The following is a 21,578-nucleotide window of genomic DNA, read 5'->3' as shown; positions in this document are numbered from 1 at the left end:
TTTGGTTCTTCCAAAGTTCTTCCAAAATACGTTTCTTGCAGTATATCCATACCCTTAGCGCTTGCTCTGTAACCCCCCAGTTTTTTACAGACAAGTCGGCCATCTAGTTTTTGCCAATATAGTTATGTGAGAAAGCGCACTTGCGGAATTTTGTATATTCCATGTTGCAGCAAGCTTTCATCGAAGACTAAGCACTCGATGTCGACGTTTTTTTCGTTTTTTTCACACTAGATAGGCCGAAAGAAGACGTTGTTTCAGCCTCCAGAACAGATGCCGGTTACTCGCGCACTTTGAAACGCGTGAATAACGGCGCCACTGCTACGCGTGAGGATTAAGCTTCCAGAACTTTTTCTTTCTTTCTTTCTTTTTTTCTTTCGTTTTTTGATTTCCATTTTAAATAATGGAGGAGGCCGAGATAAAAGCTGCTACAGTGCAGCTTGAGAGGCCCTCGACCCCCTTTACACGTGACAGCGCGGCAGAACTTCACTATAAACGCGAAGGTAAGTGTAGTTAGCCTACAACATGGTTAGGCTATTCATGATTTTTCTAATACTTATGCGTATTGGCAGATTGCAATTAACGCTTAGTGTCCACCTGGTTGTTGTCGATGAAGCTGCCATACGGAAGGAAAATCATGAAAGCAGATCCTCTTTACTCTGCCAGGTGCAAAGAATTCAAGCGTCGAAATCAACATTTAAATCTCGCTACCTTAGCACCAAACATTTAAAAATAAAAAAAATAAATACTGGCTCTTCCGCAGTATAGTGCGATACGATCAAAAAAGCTTATTATGGCAAATAAAGAATTTGTACTGCAAATGAAAAACTACCTTGTTGAGGGTGCCATACCAAAGGTAACTCTGTTATCAGTGGGTTCATGGGAAAAAGTGATGATCCTAGCTCTTGTTAAACGATATCATGTTGCGCTAATAAACTAACAGTGTCATTCGCGTTGTTTATGCGTGCTTGTCTTCGCTGCCCTCGAATTTCCACACTGCCTTAAATTTTCATGATGTATAACCAACTAGGCCACACCATGATTTAAACAAATAAGTTATACTGCTGCGAAGCAATGCATGTTTTTTCGTGTTCTGTGGTCACGCGAGAGAAGACCATATTAATCTCGAATGATTGTAGCTGTGAGCATCCGCTCCTGCGATGTTCGAGATTGCCGTAGGTGTTACAGGCGCATTATTTAGAAAGTTCTTCGTCACCACCTCTACAATTAAGGCGGCCGAAAGCGACAGTCATCGAGACATTCCGCGACTTGTTTCTGTCAGTCAGTTTCTGTCAGTCAGTTTCTGTCTGCAGTTTCTGTCTGTCGAGTCGGACTCCGAATGTCTTCCTTCTCGACTGCCTGTCGTCGCACTATGCAATGCGGAACTTACTGCTCGTTGTGTCAGCTGGGCGTTGTCGTAGTTTTTTGTACCTTGATGAGGGAGTTGCGGAAAACGCAAACAGGACCAAGTGTGATTCTGGAATACAGCGTCAGAAAGGAAAAGTTAGGGTGCAATGGGATTCACGGTCGGGGCATTTTTTCCAGCCCGCAACGCCGCCTGAGCACCGAAAACTCATCAGCAAGCGTGTGATCTCGCATTTCATTGAAGCCAATGTTCGTACTTTTGACTGAGAGTGAATTCTATTCTAATAAGAAGCGCATGTCTAAGAGCCGCCCGTAAAGCCGTCCAGTGCGGCTTTGGAGGAGTGGGAGTAGTAGTAGTGAAAACATTTAGTTCGAAAGAGAAGAGGTAATACGTAGGGGTTGGGGGAGAGATAGGCTTAGAGCTTCAGTGGTCGGTCTTTCCTATTCCAGGATCCCGTTGGACTACGCCGCCGCCTTAGCCTTCGTCACCAGCAAAAGCTGTGTGCTCGGGTCGGAGTCAGCCAGGATGGCCTCCCACTGCTCTAGACTAGGGCTAGTTATCTCGGGTAGTAAATGGCTTTTTTCACAGCTCCTGGTTGACGTAGTACGTCGTATCGTAGAACCCACACCACAAGGAAGGAACGGCTTACCAGCGCCACCCTATAAGACCAGGAGGCGCTCATCGCTATCTCCACGGCGTCGACCAGAGACACTGGGGTCTTGGACTGTTGTTGTTGTTGTTGTTAGCCTATCAAAACATGGCACATACCCACACTGGGGGATCGGCCAAGAATCGGGTGGCTATTCACCTGAACGCAGTTAACAAAAAGGAAAAGCACGTGGGAGCATAACACCGATGAATTTTTCGTCATGAACAAAAAAGGGATGAGTGTTTTGATTTTAAAATTTTAAGAATAATAATAAAGAGAGTGATTAAATATTAATGATTTAGTCAAAATGTAATAATTGATAGAAAAGAAAAGGTTGAAACACTTAGCAAGGCAGTCGGTGAGATTCTATCAGGAAATTTTGAACAGCGGTGCAAACAGATCTGTGGCTGAACCCAAATGTGGTGGCGCCAAATGATAGCAAGAGCGGGCTGCTCAAACTAAGGCCAAGATGCTGCAAGGGCTCCTCCAGCAACCTTTTTCTCAGTGAGTTGAATCGGCGACAATACAGCCAAAAATGTTCAATAGATTCTGGCTCACGGCAAAATGCACAAAGGGGAGAGAGCGCCAAACCCGACTTGTGTAAATAGAAATTTAGAGGGGGGATGCGGCAGCGTAGCCTCGTCAGTGATACTTCAAGCTGCCGAGAGCAACAAATTTTCCTGTTCATTCCTTCCTCCATTCCTCCCATGCTCTGTCTTTTTCGTTTTCTTTACCCATAATCTCCACAAGCAAAACAAAAAAAAATGTGTCAGAAGAAAAGTGTTTTTTTTTTTGCTTCAACTTTCTCGGCGCTTGGTAAAGCTAGTGATTCGCAAAATTGAGCACCCTATTAAGAAACATCGTTGAGCTATACGATTGACATCAGTGACATCATATTAGGCACGATCATTTCCGAGCCCGAGAAACGATGGCGCGTGAACTTGTATCGGCACGCGGGAAGCTCCTGCTAGAAGCATAGCTCGCTCCATTGCTGCCTGTTCAGGCTTCTCCGCGGACCCCTGCTTTGCCGAGTAAGTGGGCCTCTTATGAGTCGCGTTTGCTTTGTCATCGCTTACCAGGGAATCATTTCCGAGGCCGTGCTTAGCGGGGTGCCGATATTTTCGCCTTTCATTACGTCATGGGTATCATGAACGTGACGCTGATTCCAGTTAGGCCTGCAGTGTGTGCTACGGGTTATGCTTGAACGCTCCCGGAAAGATTGCTGCATTCATCGCTTATTTTTATCAGTAGCATTGCATATTTGTCCAGACAGGAACATGATACTCACTGCTCTTTTATGTGCGAGTCGACTCGCTGATATCCTGCCAGGCGTCACTCAATGAGCGCTCCCTCAGGTAATAGTGGGCGTGTTTGGAGGGCACAGATGTTCCCCTGTGCCCTGAGTTACCATATGTGACGTATGACTCCGCAGCTACGGACGGCGGCGGCACGTTGAGTTCGAACGACAGAACTTGCATTTCGCTTCACATTCTGATGTTTTTTTCGCCCTTCAGTTATTCATCACCACGTTGTCTTTTCCGGAAAGAGAGAAGCGCTTTTGTTTTCGAATTTTGTCTCGAATCCGTGCACCCGAAGTCAGTGTCACAAAACCACTTATGCGTGGCGGCTGCTGTGACGTTACTTGTGCCAGAAGCCAGCCATAGAGGAGGCGCGTAGACCATGCCATCTCGACACGTTACTGCACACATCTCAAGTCTTAAGCGTTCGAGTCTGATGCGCATGTAACGGGTCGCTTCACATAAACGTCAAATCCGATCTTTTGGAATCACTCGAGCACAGTCGAAGCAAGGCCCTGGTGCCATATGGGTCAACTCAATACCTTTCTGATGGGGTCAGACACGTAACCATAAGCTGTTTTCGGGAAGGGCTCGAGGTGAGACGAACTTTGTTTCCAAAAAGAGAGAGAGTGTGTTCGGACCTCCTTTCCTTGTATACGCTCCAAGTTGTGGTTGAGTTTACACTAGCAACAGTCGTATAGCTGAATTCGTCTGAAGGACTCTGCTGTAGTTTTCGAATGTGAACGACTTGGCTTGTGCACACTGCAGGCAGCGAATGCTTGCGCTTAGTGCAACAATAGAAGAACGCTTGCGTACTCTAGAAAGCCGAACTCCGCAGCCTCTACTGCGCGTTCGCTAACCTCGTTTGCTGTATAAAATCTCTATACTCACAAGATCATTGCTGATTCCCAGTTCTTAGCAAAAAGCACAAGTGCGTTTTGGTGTGCTTGTTGGTTGGGAAGTGTCAGGAAGCTTAGAGCCCAATGAGGACTCGCACATAAGAAAGACACTCATATGTGACTCATGTTCTCTCTTCTGTGCTTGTCTCGTTTAGCACTTTAAACTTCATTATGGACAGAAGAGCGGTTTTAATGCACTTAACTTACGTCCTCTCTCGGCTCAAAAGAGTCGGCGGATGGCTCCGATCGCATCGGAAAATCTCCAGCGCGATTTGTGAAGAGAGCTCGAGTTGGACGGGATCGATGTCAAGCTCGTTTGGAAGTGATCACGTAGCAGCATAGAGCTCGACATTTGCCAAGTTCGATCTGTACGAACTTAAACGCAATGAAACGCGCCCATGTGACAAGCTATCATGCGCCTAACTATCGAAGTAGCACTTGCTGGGATAGACACATCAGGTCATTCCTTTCCAAAAGGTGATACGTTATTTTTTCTTTTTTTTTTGGGGGGGGGGGGGGGGTTCAATGTACCATAGCTGATGACCTCAGACACTTTCCAAAGGAATGGAACGCCTAAATTAGGCTGTAAAAAAGTGGAATAGCGACCCCTAACATATAGGCCCCGGATGGACAGGCAGTGACATTTATGACGTGTTTACCTAAGAGAGATTGTAAGTTACAAAGCGAGCCCATGCTACGAAAATTATTCGTGAGGCACCTTCAGAAGAAGTTACCCATGATTGCTGGTCGCACTACGCAGTAACAACCCACAGTTGGTCGCAAAACAGCGTATTTCACGCTCTTCGGCGCTGGCTGCCTTTCGGTTGGCAAGACTGGGTATTTGTTGACCCTCTTTACGCGATGTGCCACGCGGAAGTGCTATTTTCGTTTAATGACATGGGTTAGACACCTGGCGTTTAATTTGTGTGGGTTTGGATTGATGAATGGAGACGACAACGCCAGCTTTATGAGGCTGCAATTCGAAGCACTTGCATATAACCTTATCAAAGGGCATGTTTAACGGTAATAGGAAGCGTTAAGAGACGACGCAACTTGCGGCCCGAGAGCTCAAATTCAGAAATTCTTTTCTCGCTTTAAACAAAAATTTTCTTGATAGAAATTCCAGAAATGAAAGACAATAAACCATTATACGTAACCCGCTATTGTTTGCATTTTTACTTGGACCAGCTCGGGGTGAAATTAACGAGTGTTTTTGGCTCAGAATGCACTTTTTGCAACTTTAGTATTTTTTACTTCTGTGTACGTAGTTTCATCACCTGTAAGATTTATTATAGGTACTAGACATATAGAGGAAAAAAACGGCTATTTCAAAATTTCCAAGAGCAAGTTGATATATAAAACAAAAAAACGTCAAAAATGATACATTTTCATAATTTTTATTTTTAAAAAAATATTTATGCCGGGTAGAGCTGCATGCTCTGAATTATATCCAAAGACAGAATCTCTGCAAATGTGAATATAAAAATTTTTGAACTGCTTTCTAAAATTTGAACTTATTAATTATTGAGCAGTGCCTGGTTTCTCGCCTTTTCTAAATATTCAAACTGTCCTCACCTCACGAATAAATTTTTTTCGGCAAAAATATTTCAGGCTTCCATTACACACATTACGATAAGTTTCTATGAATATTTTTGAACAAATTGGAGATGGTCGAGCGCAACGCCGGGGACGTTTGGCATGGAATGACCCACAATCACCCTATACTGCTTTTCTGAAAAAGACATGGCGCTACAAGTACACGCACAAAAAAAAAGGAGGAGACGCCTGTCCTTTTTAAAAATGCAAAACCAACTAGCCCAGCAACATACGTTATTGAAGCACACTACACTGCTTTCACTGCCGCTTTCGAGCAGCAGTACCACGCGCGCGAGCCCGAAGCTGCTTGGCCTAAGGTGCACATTTGGCTTCATGCTTCAATTTAGCATGCATTTTGCTGCTACTCATTGGCCGTGCTTGAAAAGCGTCGAAATCCTCAAAAAGCCATCCGCAAGAAACAAAAATCCTAGAAATAAAGACTGTCACCAACTTTCGTCACCAATTAGGCAACTTGCAAGATGCGTAATCACTCAGTGTAAGTGCAATTCCAGCGATTTCTCAGTTGCTCCTAGTTCAGCTTAATTATCCCTTCAATGAAATCATTTGTCTCTGCGACAGGCGACGGGGACGTGTGGTGACTGCACTGCAATGGCGACTCGCCAGCGCCACACTGCCACCGTTGGGCCTGGCAGACAACGCCAGCAGCAGCAGCAGCAGCAGCAGCAGCAGGCGCCGCAGCAACGCGCGGAGCAAGGGGCACTGCGCAGAGACGGCCGAGGGGACGGCGAACAAAATGACCACGAGGAGATCGAGCCCCCCACCGACGCCGGCCTCGTGCCATGGCCGGCCATAGTGCCGCCCTTCTTCTACGTTCCTCCACCTCCGCCAGGCTTTCAGGACCTGATCTTTCCATTCGGCCTGCACGGTGGCACTGAAGAGGGCGAAGAATTGGACCGCGAACCTTCGGTCGAGCCTGACGACAGAAGCGATTTTGAGCCGCTTGAAGGAACCGGCTATTATGATTACGACTCGGAGTTCTTCCAGGATATGAGGTACGCCATGTTGCCACAGCCCCCACCACCTCGAGGAGCCTATGGGTACGAAAGAGATGATGAGGGCTTTGGAGGGCTGTACGCCGACGACGACCCCGACGACTGGCCGCCGCACGGGTTGAGGACCGAGGGCCGCGGGGACGTGGCACTCGAGCAGAACCCGTGGGAAGGCCTGCAGGGCCCTTACTATGGTCCCATGGTGTCAAGCTACGGCACGGTGTCCGTTTTCCTGAGGCAAAACGTACGCGTCGACATCTCGGTTGACCGGGCGGTACGGGTCGTAAACTTTGCCATGCACTGCACCGCAGCCTTCAGCAGCTCGGGCACCCGATGCTGCGCGTGCCACCCGTGCGGTCGTGTGCTCCAAGAAGGCAGCGACGTGCACATGTCTACGGGCAACCGCCTCGGCAAGATCTCCAGCCGCGGCATTACATTCACGGCTCTCAACCATGGGCTCGTGTACCTTGTGGACGCTTCTGGGACCAAGTCGACGACAGAGAGGTTCCACGACCTGGGGTATGATTTGCCGTTGAGTATGCTCAACATCGAAGTGGAACCGGACATGGATTCTTTCAACGAGTGCTTCGAGATTGTCAGCCAGGCGAGGCGCAGAACCACTCGAAATGGGGACGAGATCTGGAATTTGGGCGGCGTCCGCATCAAGCAGACTCCTTGGGGTGACGTCCAAGTGTCCCGCGATTCAGGCAGGCGCGTCATCTGGACCTCGCCAACAGCAGGAAGTGTATCCGTGACCACTCCGCTCGTCAAGATTGCGCTGAGCTCCGATCCGCGCAAATTCTTCTTTGTCAGGACGGGTTCAAAGAGGATTTGTGCCAACTCGGACGGATTCATCGTCAGAAACGGCAGCCAGAGAGCGGGGTTCGACAGACGTGGCCGCCTAACTCTGCCTTAAGCCTGCACACAGCTGGCGTTTAGGCAGGAAATGACAACAAAAAATACCGTCTTGTCGTGCTAACGGTATTTCATCTGTTTAGATTGGCAAGACGTACAAAATTGTTATGTGCACATCAGCGCAGAGAGGTGAAGCCCAACTGTCAAGGCAATGGGACGCCCAAGTGACTGAGTTGCCAAAATTATCAACGACAGTGGTGTGAAGCGTGAAAGCAGATGAAATAGCAAGCAAGCCCTGCGAATCAGTGCGTCTACAAATTGTGGTCGAGGCTACCATCACTGGTTTCCGGCCATCCTGAAGTTTGTTTGTTTGGGCCAAACACATGTGACCTGCTGAGCCAGAACTGTGCTGTCTGAGTGTTCTTTATACTGAGGCTTTTCAAAAGTATAAGTGAAGCATCAGCTGTTCTACAGGAAAACCAAGTTCTGGCCTTAAGGCGAAATGGCACTGTGCGGCATTTCAGGTGAACCTGACTATACGAGTACGTAACTACGAAAATTAGCCCTGATGAACTGGACTGCTAAAACCAGGGTCACGTTGTTTGAGATCAATAAATCACACCTCATGTCCACATGAGCGGCACAGCAAAAAAGAGCATATTTTTGCTTGTGTCTGTGAATGAAGTGTAAATGGCTTTAATGGAATTTGTGACATTTAAAGCAAATCGGTTCTTTAATAAGCAGCTTTCTTGGACACCAGCTTGGACGTCCAGCTTTCTAGGACGCCATCGTTGATTGCTAGGCAACGGTGCAATACTGTTAGATATTTTTACTAACATACTGATGGGAATGATCCAACCTTCCAATGCCTAGCAAAAATTAGTTTATACTGCGCTCGGACAGAGTAGTTAAGGCTGCCATAGAAAACTAATGAAGTGCGCTTTATAATTGTGAGGCAGCTGTCGAATATTGTAAGGTTCTGTTATGGACATACTAATTGGAGTATTCTAAGCTTCAGACTCCAGCAAAGTCATCTGCAATATACAGCGCAGACTACAGAAAACCAACCTACAAGACATTCTTGTAGAATCCTAACACAGCAATCCGAACATTAAGGTCACCCTGCGTTGGATGCCTGGTCATGCTGCGATCGAGGGAAATGAGTTGGTTTACCAACGGGCCCGCGAAATCAACATCAAAGCGCCTTCGATCCCCTGACGAAATCCAACGTGAGTGGAAGACACCGCAGCGTACAAAGAGCAAATATCTGAACACTACAAGAACACCAGGAAAGGTTGCACAATTTTACCCTAACCTCACCCGTCCCTGAACACTGAACAAGCGCACTTCCTTAGCAATGTTCAAACACTGTCCTAACTCCACTAATGCTCTACAACTTCGGATGGCTTGACACAGCTCCCTGTCCCAACTGTCCAGAGATCGGCGTAGACACAGAGCTCATTCTGCCCTCATATAACACTGCGATTACCTCTCCTTATTTGTATTACCCTCCCCCTCCTTACTGGAGTGCTTGGCTTTACTCAGGCTCGGCAGATCATCAGCGGGCCCTGGCGGTGCAAGCGCTCTTCTTCACTGGGCCTTAGTGCTGGCCTTAATAAAGTGATATGCTAGCAGTACGAGCTATAGCTCTCCCAAGAGGGGGCGGTTTTGGTGGCGGTTGTGTGTGTTGTATATTCGGGGTTTTGTGCGAATCGATGCACTCACACAAAAATATGCAAATAGGATGAGTATATATAGCCTCAGCACTGGACCAGGAATCGCATCCGACCGGCCCCTGTAATACTATACTGCTTAATTTTGCGCACCATGTAATATTGCATGCGTGCGGCTTGAAGGAGAAGGTTGAAGCACGGCTGCCTAGATCGGACGTACGGCCGGTCGCCACTCGTTCGATACGGGCGGCAGTGGTTGGAGAAATGCGGAGGGGAAATCGCCAGTCAGCGGCGCCTATATGCAGGGAGCGATTTGAGTTTAGATAGTGAATTCGAACGCCTTTTTTTTTTTGCGGAGTGGAGCGTTACGTTATTATTTTTACTTAACCCAGCTCCCAGTGAGGTTTCCAAAAAACCTCGTCAGTCTGCAAATACAGCACCAGCAAAGGAGGTTTAAAAAAAATAAGCCGCACCGCCGATCCAAGCGGCCGTACTCCAAGTTGCTCCTTAAAACTGCGCTATCGGGACGCCCAACTCTAAGACTAATTTAAAAACAGCTGTTGTTGTTTTTTACTTCACAAAATTATTGCTGTCTTCTGTCGGAGTGGCACGCACATATTCACTGTGGGGGATTCGCCAGGGTGTCTTGTACAAACTATTGTGAAACATCGACTCATTTAAGAAGTCGAGGTTAAATTTTGTGCTAAAAAAGGTGAATTATAACTAACGTCTCCCTGACGCAATGATGAAATTATGCAGATAATCGCACACTGATTTTAGGACATATCCCTTGGCGCACAGTTCCTTTCTTTAAATTTTCTTTGCGCCAACCGGTTCATGGGTTGTTGTTTTCTTTTTTTTTTCCTGGAGAACGATGAACGCCGCTCGGACAAAAAATTAAGCAGGAAAACATATTTATGCCCCATTGCAGAAATTGAGCATCAGAAATTTTGCACCCGTTTTAAAAAAGAAGTATTATTCAGTAGTGATCTGAAGGAAGCAAAAAGTAAGCGCTAATTCGATATCCATGCTGGCAACATTAGCACTGACGGCGTGTTCTTCTTTCATTCCACTGGAAGATAGTGCCACAACGACAGCTGCATCCCGTGCTGGAAGTGTGCTACATTCTCCTGAGTGGAACAATATCTTCTGAGTAAGTGGCGTTTTATTTTTTTGTGTGTGAGCGCTCACTTTAACACCGCTACACCGGAAGAAATTACCGGGGCCTCAGTTCTACTGTCCACTATTTTCTCTAACCGACAGCTCTAAGGGGAGGTTGCCGCGATCAGGCCTAGGTGGATTTCATTAAGCTCGCACTGAGGCGAAATAGCTGGCTGTTTCTTCTGTAAAGAGCGTTTCAAATCGGGCTAGTTTATAATCATGGTCTTTCATTATTGGGCTTTCTTTACGCTCGCAATTCTTGCAATTTAAATTGGCCAAATGCTTAGCCGAGCTTCTGCGGAAGCAGAGACGCTCGCGTACCACACAAACGCTGCTGGCGGCTTAAGTCTGGCTGCCGTTGTAGGCACGTCTCTGCTGCCTTGGCGTTTCACTCTTGAACATAGCCGCTTGTAATCTGATGGTGCATTCTTTCGAACGCCTTAAGATAGTAAGCGTTCGCGAGGACTGTCTGCTGGGACGCTGTATGGTTCAGAACAGCATTTTCAGCTGTGGTCTTCTTTGGCATTTGCGTCCAAGTACTCGTAGACAATATATGCGCGTTAGGAAGGATCAACGTGGCATGCAGGTATAGCTACGTGAAATGGTGGCATTTATGATTCGTTTTTCCAGCGAACAAGCGTTGGAATGTTGCCAGAGTCTCTAGGAACGCTGCGTTTTTTCTCTTATTGCTGTTCGTGCCGTCTGGCGTCTCCTTGCTCTATAGTCGCTCGATGCACTAATTTTCTGACGTGACCCTTCTAAAGCAAAGCGTATGTAGCACGTTAGTGGCGTCCCCTATTTGGCGTGCTTAACTGCGCCCGAAGCTGCCAAGTATAAGTGAGCGGCTACAAAGTGAGCGGCTACCCAAGCGTTTGTTGCTAAGGAGGGAGGGGGGAGGGGTAAGTTTGGTAAAAATCAGAGTAGTTGCAGAAATCTCAAATTTATTTCATATACGCGCAAGGATGTCGACCGATGTGCGTCCTGACCAGCTATGCTGTGCAATGTTTTCAATAAAACAGCATGCATATTTTTCCGCTGTGCTTGTTGTTTAGACGCAATGTCCATGGATTTATACAATGACGCATGTAACTGACGCTGAATTTACAGCTGTTATAAAAACACTGCGTGAACATGAAACACTTCAGCAAAAGAGGAGCACAATCTTGAGTTGTGAGTGTTGTCACGCCACCGCACGGTGGAATAAATTTCAGGCTCCGCGCCCTGAGTAATTGCGTTCAGCATAGCGGAATATTTTGTCTTTCCTGCAGGCGACAGAATTGGTTTCGACATCATCACGATGGCCTCCTGTCTGCACCCCTCTGCCACCACCAGCCAGTGCAGACGTAGCCAGAAGGGCCACCGGTCGCAGCAGCCACACGCGGTCCTAAGGCAACCGCAGGAGCGGAGGCAGAGTGACGATGGAGGCCTGGCCGGAGCAGTCGACAGCTTACACCAGGGCTTCATGCAACGGCCAGCCATTTCCCCTGCGGATGTCCTTCCAGCGGAGTTACCGGAAGCGGTGGCCCGGCTTGTCCGCTTCCATAAGGTCTACATCGTCAATACGCCAGCATTCGGGGGCCGCGTCTACGGAGCAGGAGCGCTCGGTGTTAAGGCCCCGTAACAACCGTGCGAGGCTCCATCGCCAAGGGTGATGGCCTTCGTCGCCCGCTCCTGTTCTTCACTGACGGGAGCTCAACTGCCCGTCCTCCGTGCATTCAGCTTCTCTGCTCGGGTTCCAAATAACGTCGGCGCTGCGGGGACCCGACGAGGCTCATCGAGCAGAGGACACACGGACGCGCGAATACGTCTGTGACCACCACAACCCGTGGGGTTGGGCGCCAAAGGCGATAACGATGCTCAGGTGGTGCAGATGTCCTAGTGGACGGCGAATTATTGCCGCTGATTAACGCATAATCAACGTTTTCGATTGGACTGTGTGGCTCTATTAATGAACACGAGAGAGGAAGAATGCCATTTACTTCTCGGCGTCAGATTAGCCCCCAAGCTACCTATTAACGCTAGGTGGTCAGTCAGGAGATCTGACCCCATCCAAATCCATGTGGTGCATGGAGAATTTGAAGAAGAAGTGTTTTAACTGGGCGTAATGGTGGAGGCAGGACTATAGGCCGCAGAGCGCTCTCTGAATATCACCGGTCGTCTTTTCTTTAATCTAGATCAGACTTGCGGCTGGCAGGTCACAAGACAATTCTCCAATGGGCCTTATCCACGTCTGCACATATCCATTAGTGTCCGCATTCGACGGTCTATGCCATGGCAGGAACGTTCACTGCTCATGCACTTATCTACAGGACGAAAAAGCGATCGATGCCAGTTGCGATAGTTCTGCATAAAGCGCTTTTTCTCCTGTGCTTTTCGCAGACTCCTGTGTACTGTTCGATTTTAGTGCACGAAGATCCCCAGGTGGTCGAAATTATTGCGGAGCCCTCCACTACGGCACCTCTATCTCTCTCTCATTTCACTCCCATCTTCTTCCCTTTCCCTATGGTGCGGTTCTATGGTTCTATGGTGCGGACTCACAAAAGGGACGACGAAAGGCGCGAGTGGACTATCTGCGCCGCACACATCGACAAGCACAAAATGCTGTATACGTCGACTCAGTCATGTACCCCGATTCAACAAAAGCGGTGGCGGTCGTCTTGGACACCAATTTCAAGGAAATCGCCAGCGCCTCCCTTTGAAACTGCTCTTCCACAGTAGCAGAAACTGCTGCAATTGCCCTCGCAATCCAGCACGGCGAGCATGTATGCTTCCGCGTTGTGCTTGCCATTTTTTAGAAGCAGTGTCCTTTGATTTATACTGACGCTGAATTTACAGCAGTTATTTAACACTGCGTGAGAATCAACCCTGCAACGCTGTCAACGGGGCGCCACCTCCAGTTGTAAGCGTTGTCCTGCCACCGCATGGTGAAATACATTTCATCCTCCGCGCCCTATACCGGGGCGTTCGTCATAACGGAAAATTTTCTTTTCCTGCAGGTGACAGAGTTTGTGTTCATCGCATCACGATGGCCTCCTGCCAGAACCCCTTTGCAGCCACCAGCCAGTGCAGCCGTAGCCACAAAGGCCACCATTCGCAGCAACCAGAGACGGACGAAAGGGAACCGCACGAGCGGAGCCACAGTGACGATGGAGGCCTGGCCGGAGCTGTCGACAGTTTGCAGCAGTGCTTCCTGCACCGGCCAGCCTTTTCTTCTGCGGATCTCCGGAGTTACCGGAAGTATTGTGCTGAGTGGGCCGACTTCTTCGCGTCCATGGAAGCTACATCGTCAATGAGCCAGCATCCTGGGGAAGCGTCTACGGAGCAGGAGCGCTCGGTGCTAAGGCCCCGTAGCAAGTTTACGAGGCTACAGCACCAAGGGTGATGGCCTGTGTCGCCAGCTCCTGTGCCTCGCTGTCGGGACCTCGACGCCCCGGTGTCTGAGGTTTCCTCTTGGCTCACAGCTTCAACGCATAGGGAATAGCTGTAGGGTGCCGGTTCCAGCGAACGTTGGTGCTGCTGGGACCCGACGCGGCTCTTCGAGCAGAGGACACACGGACGCACGTCCACCAGTGATCAGCAAACCCCGTGGGGTTGGGCGCCAAAGGCGATGGCGACGCTCGGGTGATGCGTACGTCCTAGTGGACCGCAAATTATTGCTGGTCCTGTCACGCATAATAAACGCTTTAGATTGAACTTTGTGGCTGTTTTATTGAACACGAGAGAGGAAGAATGCCATATAGTTCTCGGCGTCAGATTACCGAGCTACCCCTTAACGCTGGGTGGAAAGCCAGTTGACCTGACCTCATCCAACGGCATGTGGTGCATGGAGCATTTGAAGAGGCAGTGCTTTAACGCGGGGTAATGGTGGGAGCAGGACTGTAGGGCTTGGAGCGCTCTCCAAAGACCACCGGTCGTCTCTCTTAAATCTAGACAAGACTCGCGGCTGCCATGTCGCAAGACAATCCTCCAGTGGGCCTTATCCAGCTCTGAAAACATCCAGCTTTGTTTCATCATCATCAAGCCGCAGTTCTGACCCAGGCAGGGAACGCAAACTTCAACATTGAATTCGTTGGTACCAATTGTTGGCCTCAAATAAAACTGCCACATACCCACTACGGGGGAGTGGCCAAGGCACTAGCGGTTAATTGCTGCAAACAGGAACGTTTTGATGGGAAAATGTGCAATAAAATATAGGCTGACAGATTGGAAGACGCAAAGACAGGGGTCCTGTTAACTTGGAAATCGAAGAATTGACAATGGCTTAATGCGCATAATAGTACACAATGCGTGTAATGTTTTAATTTCGTACTGACTGAGTGCGGAAAAAAAATTAGAGTGAGAATCACTGCGTTTCCTGAACGGAATTTCGCACAGCAGAGATTACACTCCTGTCGCTTCTTCCAAGCAAAGAAGCGCCGATGGAAAGAACAACCGCAGAGGGCATAGGCAAACCCAGCTGGTGAAACGGAATTCGCAAAGGGCGCCTCGTACAGCGGGAAGTAATCTATTGTCTCAGGTTTGGCACAAAAGGGGCTCAATGGGAAAACCGCCAGGCCTGATCTGTGAAGGCAGAAATTTAGTTGAGTAACCCGGCAATGACTTTTTTGAACAACCTTGACGCCAACTGCATTCATGGGTGATCGTTTTTTTTTTTCCTTGCTGAGAAAAAGTTTGAGAACAGCCGTACAGAAAATTAGCAGGAAAACACATTAGTGTCTCTTCTTGGTAGGAATTCAGCCTCGGAAATTTCACGGCTGTTTTAAAAAAAGGAAACATTTCGCAGTGATCGGAAGGAAACGAAAAATAAACGCATGTTAGATATCCATGCTGGCAACATTAGCATCGACTGCGCGAGCTTCTTTCATTCCACTGCAAAATCGTGCCACAGCGACAGCTGCTTCCCGTGCTTAAAGAGTACTACAGTCTGCGGAATTGGAACGACATCTCTCTGAGTAAGTGGCGTTTGATTTCCTTTTGTGTATGCGCTTTCTTTTGCATCACCCCTCCGGCAAGAATTTATAACGATCGGTGTCAGGTGAACAAGCTGGCCTTTTCTTCTGCTCAGAGGGCTTCAGAATGGGCGAGTTCTTTGTAATATTGGTCTTTAGTTATTGAGCTTTCCGTATGATCATGCTCCTTTCAGTTTAAATACTTTGCCAAATGCTTGGCTGGGCCGCTGCGGAAGGAGAGACGCTCTCGTCCGGCACAGACGCTGCTAGCGGCTCAAGTCTGGTTGCCGTTGCACGTCTCTGCTGCGTTGGCGTTGCACTCTTGAACACAGCTGCTTTTCCTCTGATGCTGCATTCCAGCGAACGCCTTAAAACAGTAAGCGTTCGCGAGGCCCGTCTGTTGGGATGCTGTGTGGATCCGAACAGCACTTTCAGCGGTGGCCTTCTTTATCATTTGCATCAAAGTTCTCGTAGACAATATATGCGCGTTAGGAAGGCTCAGCGTGGCATGTAAGTATACATCTACCTGAAACGGTGAGGATTAACATTCGTGTTTTCGCGAACAAGCGGTGAATGTAGTGAGCGAGTCTTGGAACGCACCGTTCATTCTTTACTGCTGTTTCTGCCGTTTGGCGTCTCCTTGCTCTACAGTGACTCGATGCACTGATTTGCTGACGTGACTCTTCTAAACCAAAGCGTATGTAGCACGTCAGTCGCGTCCAATATTAGACGTGCTTAGTTGCGCTGGACGATTCAGACTATAAGGGAATTAGTTTTTATGTTACGAAGTGGACGGCTATACAGGCCTTTGTTGCTATGCGGGGAACAGGGGAAGGTAAGTTTGGTAAAAATCAGGGTACTTCCAAAAATCACCAATTTCTTTCATATGCCCAAGGATGTCGATTGATGTGCGTCCTGACCAGCTATGAAATGCGTTCTCGTCGAAACAGTTTATATGCTTCCGAGTTGTGCTTGCTGTTTTTAAGAACAAGTGTCCTTTTATTTATACCGTACCATACGCATCTGTTTGATGGAGGAACTTAGGCTGAATTTGCAGCAGTTATGTGACACTGCGTGAGAATGAACCCTGCAACGCTCTCTACGGGGCACCACCTCCAGTTGTGAGCGTTGCCACGCCACCGCACGGCTAAATACATTTCAGGTTCCGCGCCCTGCATCCAGGCGTTCGTCATAACAGCATATGTCGTTTTTCCTGCAGGAGACAAAGTTTGTGCTGATCGCATCGCGATGGCCTCCTCCCAGCGCCCCTCTGCCACCACCAGCCAGTGCAGACGTAGCCACAAGGGCCACCAGTCGCAGCAGCCACCGACGGACCGTAGGGAACCGCACGTGCGGAGGCAGAGTGACGATGGAGGCTTGGCCGGAGCTGTCGACAGGTTAAACCAGAGCACCGTGCAACGGCCAGCCATTTCCCCTGCGGATCTCCTTTACCGGAAGTGTTATAGTGGAAGCACGGCTTCCCCACTTCCATGGAGGCTATATCGTCGATTACCATCCTGGGGGAAGCGTGTACGGAGCAGGAGCGCTCGGTTGAAAGGCCCCGTAGCAACCATGCGAGGCTCTAGCGCCAAGGGTGATGGCCTTTGTCGTTGTTCCTCTTTTTGGATGTCGGCACCTGAACGCCCCGGTGTCTGATGTTTCCGCTCGTCTCACAAGACTCCGTCCTCCACACTGCGTCAGGTCCCAGCAAACATCGACGCTGCGGGGACCCGACGAGGCGAATGGAGCAGGGGACACACGGACGCGCGTATACGTCTGTGACCACCGCACCCTTAGCGGTGATACGCCGATGACGATTACGAAGCTGAGGTGGTCCTTACGTCCTAGTGGACCTCAAGCTATTGCTGGTACTTAACGCATAATAAACGCTTTAGATTGGACTTTGTGGCTTATTCATCAAACAAGAGAGAGGAAAAATGCCATTTCCTTCTCGGCGTGAGATAAGGCGCCGAGATACCTTTTAACGCTTGGTGTTCGGTGGTCAGCCAGTAGACCTGACCGCATCCAAAGCCATGCGGTGCACGGGGCATTTGAAGAGGCAATGTTTTAACTCTGCGTAATGGTGGAGGCAGGACTGTAGGCTCACAACGGCAGTCTTAAGTTATTTTTCTGCTATTAACGTTATTGCTACCTTCAAAAGCGTTCCATACTGGTTTCGTATGGCAGTTTGAAGTGTTGCATTCACTTTAAAAGAAACTTGAAAACACTAATATGTAGCAAGAAGAGACTACTACATATCAGAAGAACCACTGCATTTGAAGAGGCAGTGTTTTAACGGCGTAATGGTGGAGGATGGACTGTAGGGCTCAAAGTGCCCTACAAAGATGTCAGTGGTCACACGATTTGCGGCTGCCAGGTCGCAAGACAATGCTACAGTGGTCCTTATCGACGCCTGCAAATATCTGCTAGTCTTTGTAATCGACGAAGATTACTGCACGGCAACTACAATAGTGCTCATGCACTGATCTTTCCTTCAGGGCGAAAATCCATGTCGTGCCAGTTGCGACAGTTCTGCATAATGCGCTTTTTCTAGCTGCCCAACCACCCACTGACGAATATTACTTATTAAACGCCGCCGCGGCTTGTAGCTCGGCTGCCGAGCCAGAGTTCCAGCTTCGAACCCGGCCTCGGCGGCTCGGCGGCCGTGTTTCGATGAAGGCGAAACGCAAAGACGCCCGTGTGATGTGCGTTGTTAGTGCACGATCACCAGGTGGTCAAAATTATTCAGCAACCCTCCACTGTGGCACCTTTCTCTCCCTCTCTCTCCTTTCAAACCTACCATACTCCTTTCCCTTACGGCGCGTTTCTGGTGTCCACCGAAACGAGATAATTACTTCACCCTTCCCTTTCTCGAAAAATCCTTTTTAATTTTTTTCAAATCAAGGGATGCGATTTTGTTACGGAAACAAGCGAAAATAAACGTTTTAATTTTTATCAATTCAACGGATGCGGTTTTTGTTACGGAAACAAGCGAAAATATACGTTGACTGATGCCTTCCATAGGCTCCATCTCGGCTGCTATGCGCCGTCTATTACGCTTGGCAGTTTGGCGTCTTCGTTTGGCAAGGTGTTCCTGTCTGTTCGGTCGTCTCCGCTGCTCCCTTCGCCTTCTGACGCCCATTTTCTCTTTGTTGAGTAGCCAACTGCCAGGAGACAACCTCAGGATCGGAAGAGTTAATGTTCTCTTGTCTATACCGCCGTTTAGCAGCGGCTGGACTCTCCTTCTGTGCATCCATATCAAGCGTTGCAATACAGCCGCCGATTACATCTCCGCCTTTTATACGTAATGCGGCGCATGCGACGACGCGCGTTTCGGGTGATGAACGCGGTGTGACATCATACCAAACGGCGGCGGCTGCGAGCCGCGCGGTGTGACGACATGCGAGATGGCGCCGCGAGCGCGCAAAGCACAGTAACCGTCTCACATATCTCGGTGGACACCCGAATAACGCCGTAAACGAAGGGATAAAGGAGGCAGGGAAGAAAGAAGAAGAAGAAGAAGAAGAACAACAACAACAACAACAACAACAACAACAACAACAACAACAACAACAACAACAACAACAACAACAACAACAACAACAATAATAATAATAATAATATTAATAATAATAATAATAATAATAATAATAATAATAATAATAATAATAATAATAATATGTTTTGTGGAAAGGAAAGGGCGCAGTATCTGTCTCATATATCGTTGGACACGTGAACGGCGCCGTAAGGGAAAGGTAAAGGAGGCAGTGAAAGAAGAAAGGAAAAAAGAGGTGCCGTAGTGAAAGGCTAATAATAATAATTGGTTTTTTGGGGAAAGGAAATGACGCAGTATCTGTCTCATATATCGTTGGACACCTGAACCGCGCAGTAAGGGAAGGGATAAAGGAGGGAGTGAAAGAAGAAAGGAAGAATAGGTGCCGTAGTGGAGGGCTCCGGAATAATTTCGACCACCTGGGGATCTTTAATGTGCATTGACATCGCGCAGCACACGGGCGCCTTAGCGTTTTTCCTCCATAAAAACGCAGCCGCCGCGGTCGGGTTCGAACCCGGGAACTCCGGATCAGTAGTCGAGCGCCCTAACCACTGAGCCACCGCGGGGGGGGGGGGGGGGGGTTGTGAAGGGATCCGGAATACGGAATACGGCAAAGAAATAATAATAATAATTGGTTTTTGGAGAAAGGAAATGGCGCAGTATCTGTCTCATATATCGTTGGACACCTGAACCGCGCCGTAATTGAAGGGATAAAGGAGGGAGTGAAAGAAAGGAAAAATGAGGTGCCGTAGTGAAGGGCTCCGGAATAATTTCGACCACCTGGGGATCTTTAACGTGCACTGACATCGCACAGCACACGGGCGTCTTAGCGTTTTTCCTCCATAAAAACGCAGCCGCCGCGGTCGGGTTCGAACCCGGGAACTCCTGATCAGTAGTCGAGCGCCCTAACCACTGAGCCACCGCGGCGGGTGGCAAAGAAAGAGAAAAACTGAAAATTGAAAGTGGCATTTTGAGGAACACCCGCCGCGGTGGCTCAGCCCTCTGCCACCACAAGCCAGTGCATACGTAGCCAGAAGGGCCACCATTCGCAGCAGCCAAACACGGACCAAAGGGAACCGCACGTGCAGAGGCAGAGTGACGATCGAGGCCTGGCCGGAGCTGTCGACAGCTTACACCAGAGCCTTGGGCAACGTCCAGCCATTTCCCCTGCGGATGTCCTTCCAGCGGAGTTACCGGAAGTTGTTGCCCGGCTTGTCCGCTTCCATGAGGGCTACATCGTCGATGAGCCATCATCCGGGGGACGAGTCTACGGAGCAGGAGCTCTGGGTGTTAAGGCCCCGTAACAACCGTGCGAGGCTCCATGGCCAAGGGTGATGGCCTTTGTCGCCCGCTCCTCCGTCCTCTACAGCTACGACTCATTCGGAATAGCTCTAGGGCGCCGGTTCTAGTGAACGTTGGTGCTGCAAGGACCCTATGCGCCTCATGCAGCAGAGGACACACGGACGCACATCCACCAGTGACCAGCACACCGCGTGGTGCGAGCGCCGAAGGCGATGTCGACGCTCAGGTGGTGCATACATTCTATTGAACCGCAAATCATTGCTGGTCCTTTAACGCATAATAAACGTCTTAGATTGAACTTTGTGGCTCTGTTACTGAAGAAGAGAGAGGAAGAATGCCATATACTTCTCGGCGTTAGATTACAATACGAGCTACCCCTTAACTCTGGGTGGAAAGGCTGTAGACCTGACCTCATCCAACGCCATGTGGTGCATGGAGCATTTGTAGAGGCAGTGTTTTAGCGCCGGGTTATGGTGGGGGCAGGACTGTAGGGCTCGGAGCGCTCTCCAAAGACCACCCGTCCTCTCTCTAATCTAGACAAGACTCGCGGCTGCCAGGTCGCAAGACAAACCTCCAGTGGTCCTTATTCAGCACTGAAAATATCCAGTTTTTTTCATCATCATCAAGCCGCACTTCGTATCCAGGCAGGGAACGCAAACTTCAACACTGAATTGGTTGGTACCAATTGTTGGCCTCAAACAAAACTGGCACATGCCCACTAGGGGGGAGTGGCCAAGACACTGGCGGTTAATTGCTGCAAACAGGACTGTTTTGGTGGGAAAATGTGTAATAGTAAATAGGCTGACAGATTGGAAGACGCAAAGACAGGGGTCCTGTAAATTGGAAATCGAAGACGGGACAATGGCTTAATGCGCATAATAGTATACAATGCTTGTAAAATTTTAATTTCGTACTGGCTGAGTGTGCGAAAAAAGTTAGAATGAGATTCGCTGCGTTTCTTGAACGAAATTTTGCACTGCAGAGCTCACACTCTGTCGCTTCGTCCAAGCAGAGAAGCGCCAATCCAAAGAAAAACCGCAGATGACACAGGCAAACCCAGCTGGTGAAACAGAATTTGCAAAAGGCGCCTCCTACAGCAGGAAGTAATCTATTGTCTCATTTTCGGCACAAAAAGGGCACAATGGGAGAACCGCCAGGCTAGATCTGTGAAAGCAGGAATTTAGCAGAGGAACCCGGCAATCTTTTTTAAACGTCCTTGACGCCAACTGTTTTTATGGGTGGTACTTTTTTTCCTTGCTGGGGAAAAGAT

At 48.8% G+C, this 21,578-nt stretch overlaps 1 protein-coding gene across 1 annotated transcript; it reads left to right on the top strand.

The window, feature by feature from the left end:
* Positions 1–2,958: 2,958 nt before the first annotated feature.
* LOC144123501 (uncharacterized) lies at positions 2,959–8,321 on the top strand. The gene is made up of 2 exons (XM_077656316.1): positions 2,959–3,043; positions 6,385–8,321. The coding sequence occupies exon 2, from the start codon at positions 6,415–6,417 to the stop codon at positions 7,729–7,731; it is 1,317 nt and encodes a 438-aa protein (XP_077512442.1). The 5' UTR covers positions 2,959–3,043; positions 6,385–6,414; the 3' UTR covers positions 7,732–8,321.
* Positions 8,322–21,578: the final 13,257 nt, after the last annotated feature.

Source organism: Amblyomma americanum, chromosome 3, assembly GCF_052857255.1.
Source record: "Amblyomma americanum isolate KBUSLIRL-KWMA chromosome 3, ASM5285725v1, whole genome shotgun sequence".
Taxonomy (NCBI): Eukaryota; Metazoa; Arthropoda; class Arachnida; order Ixodida; family Ixodidae; genus Amblyomma; species Amblyomma americanum.
This window is presented reverse-complemented; position numbering and strand designations above follow the sequence as displayed.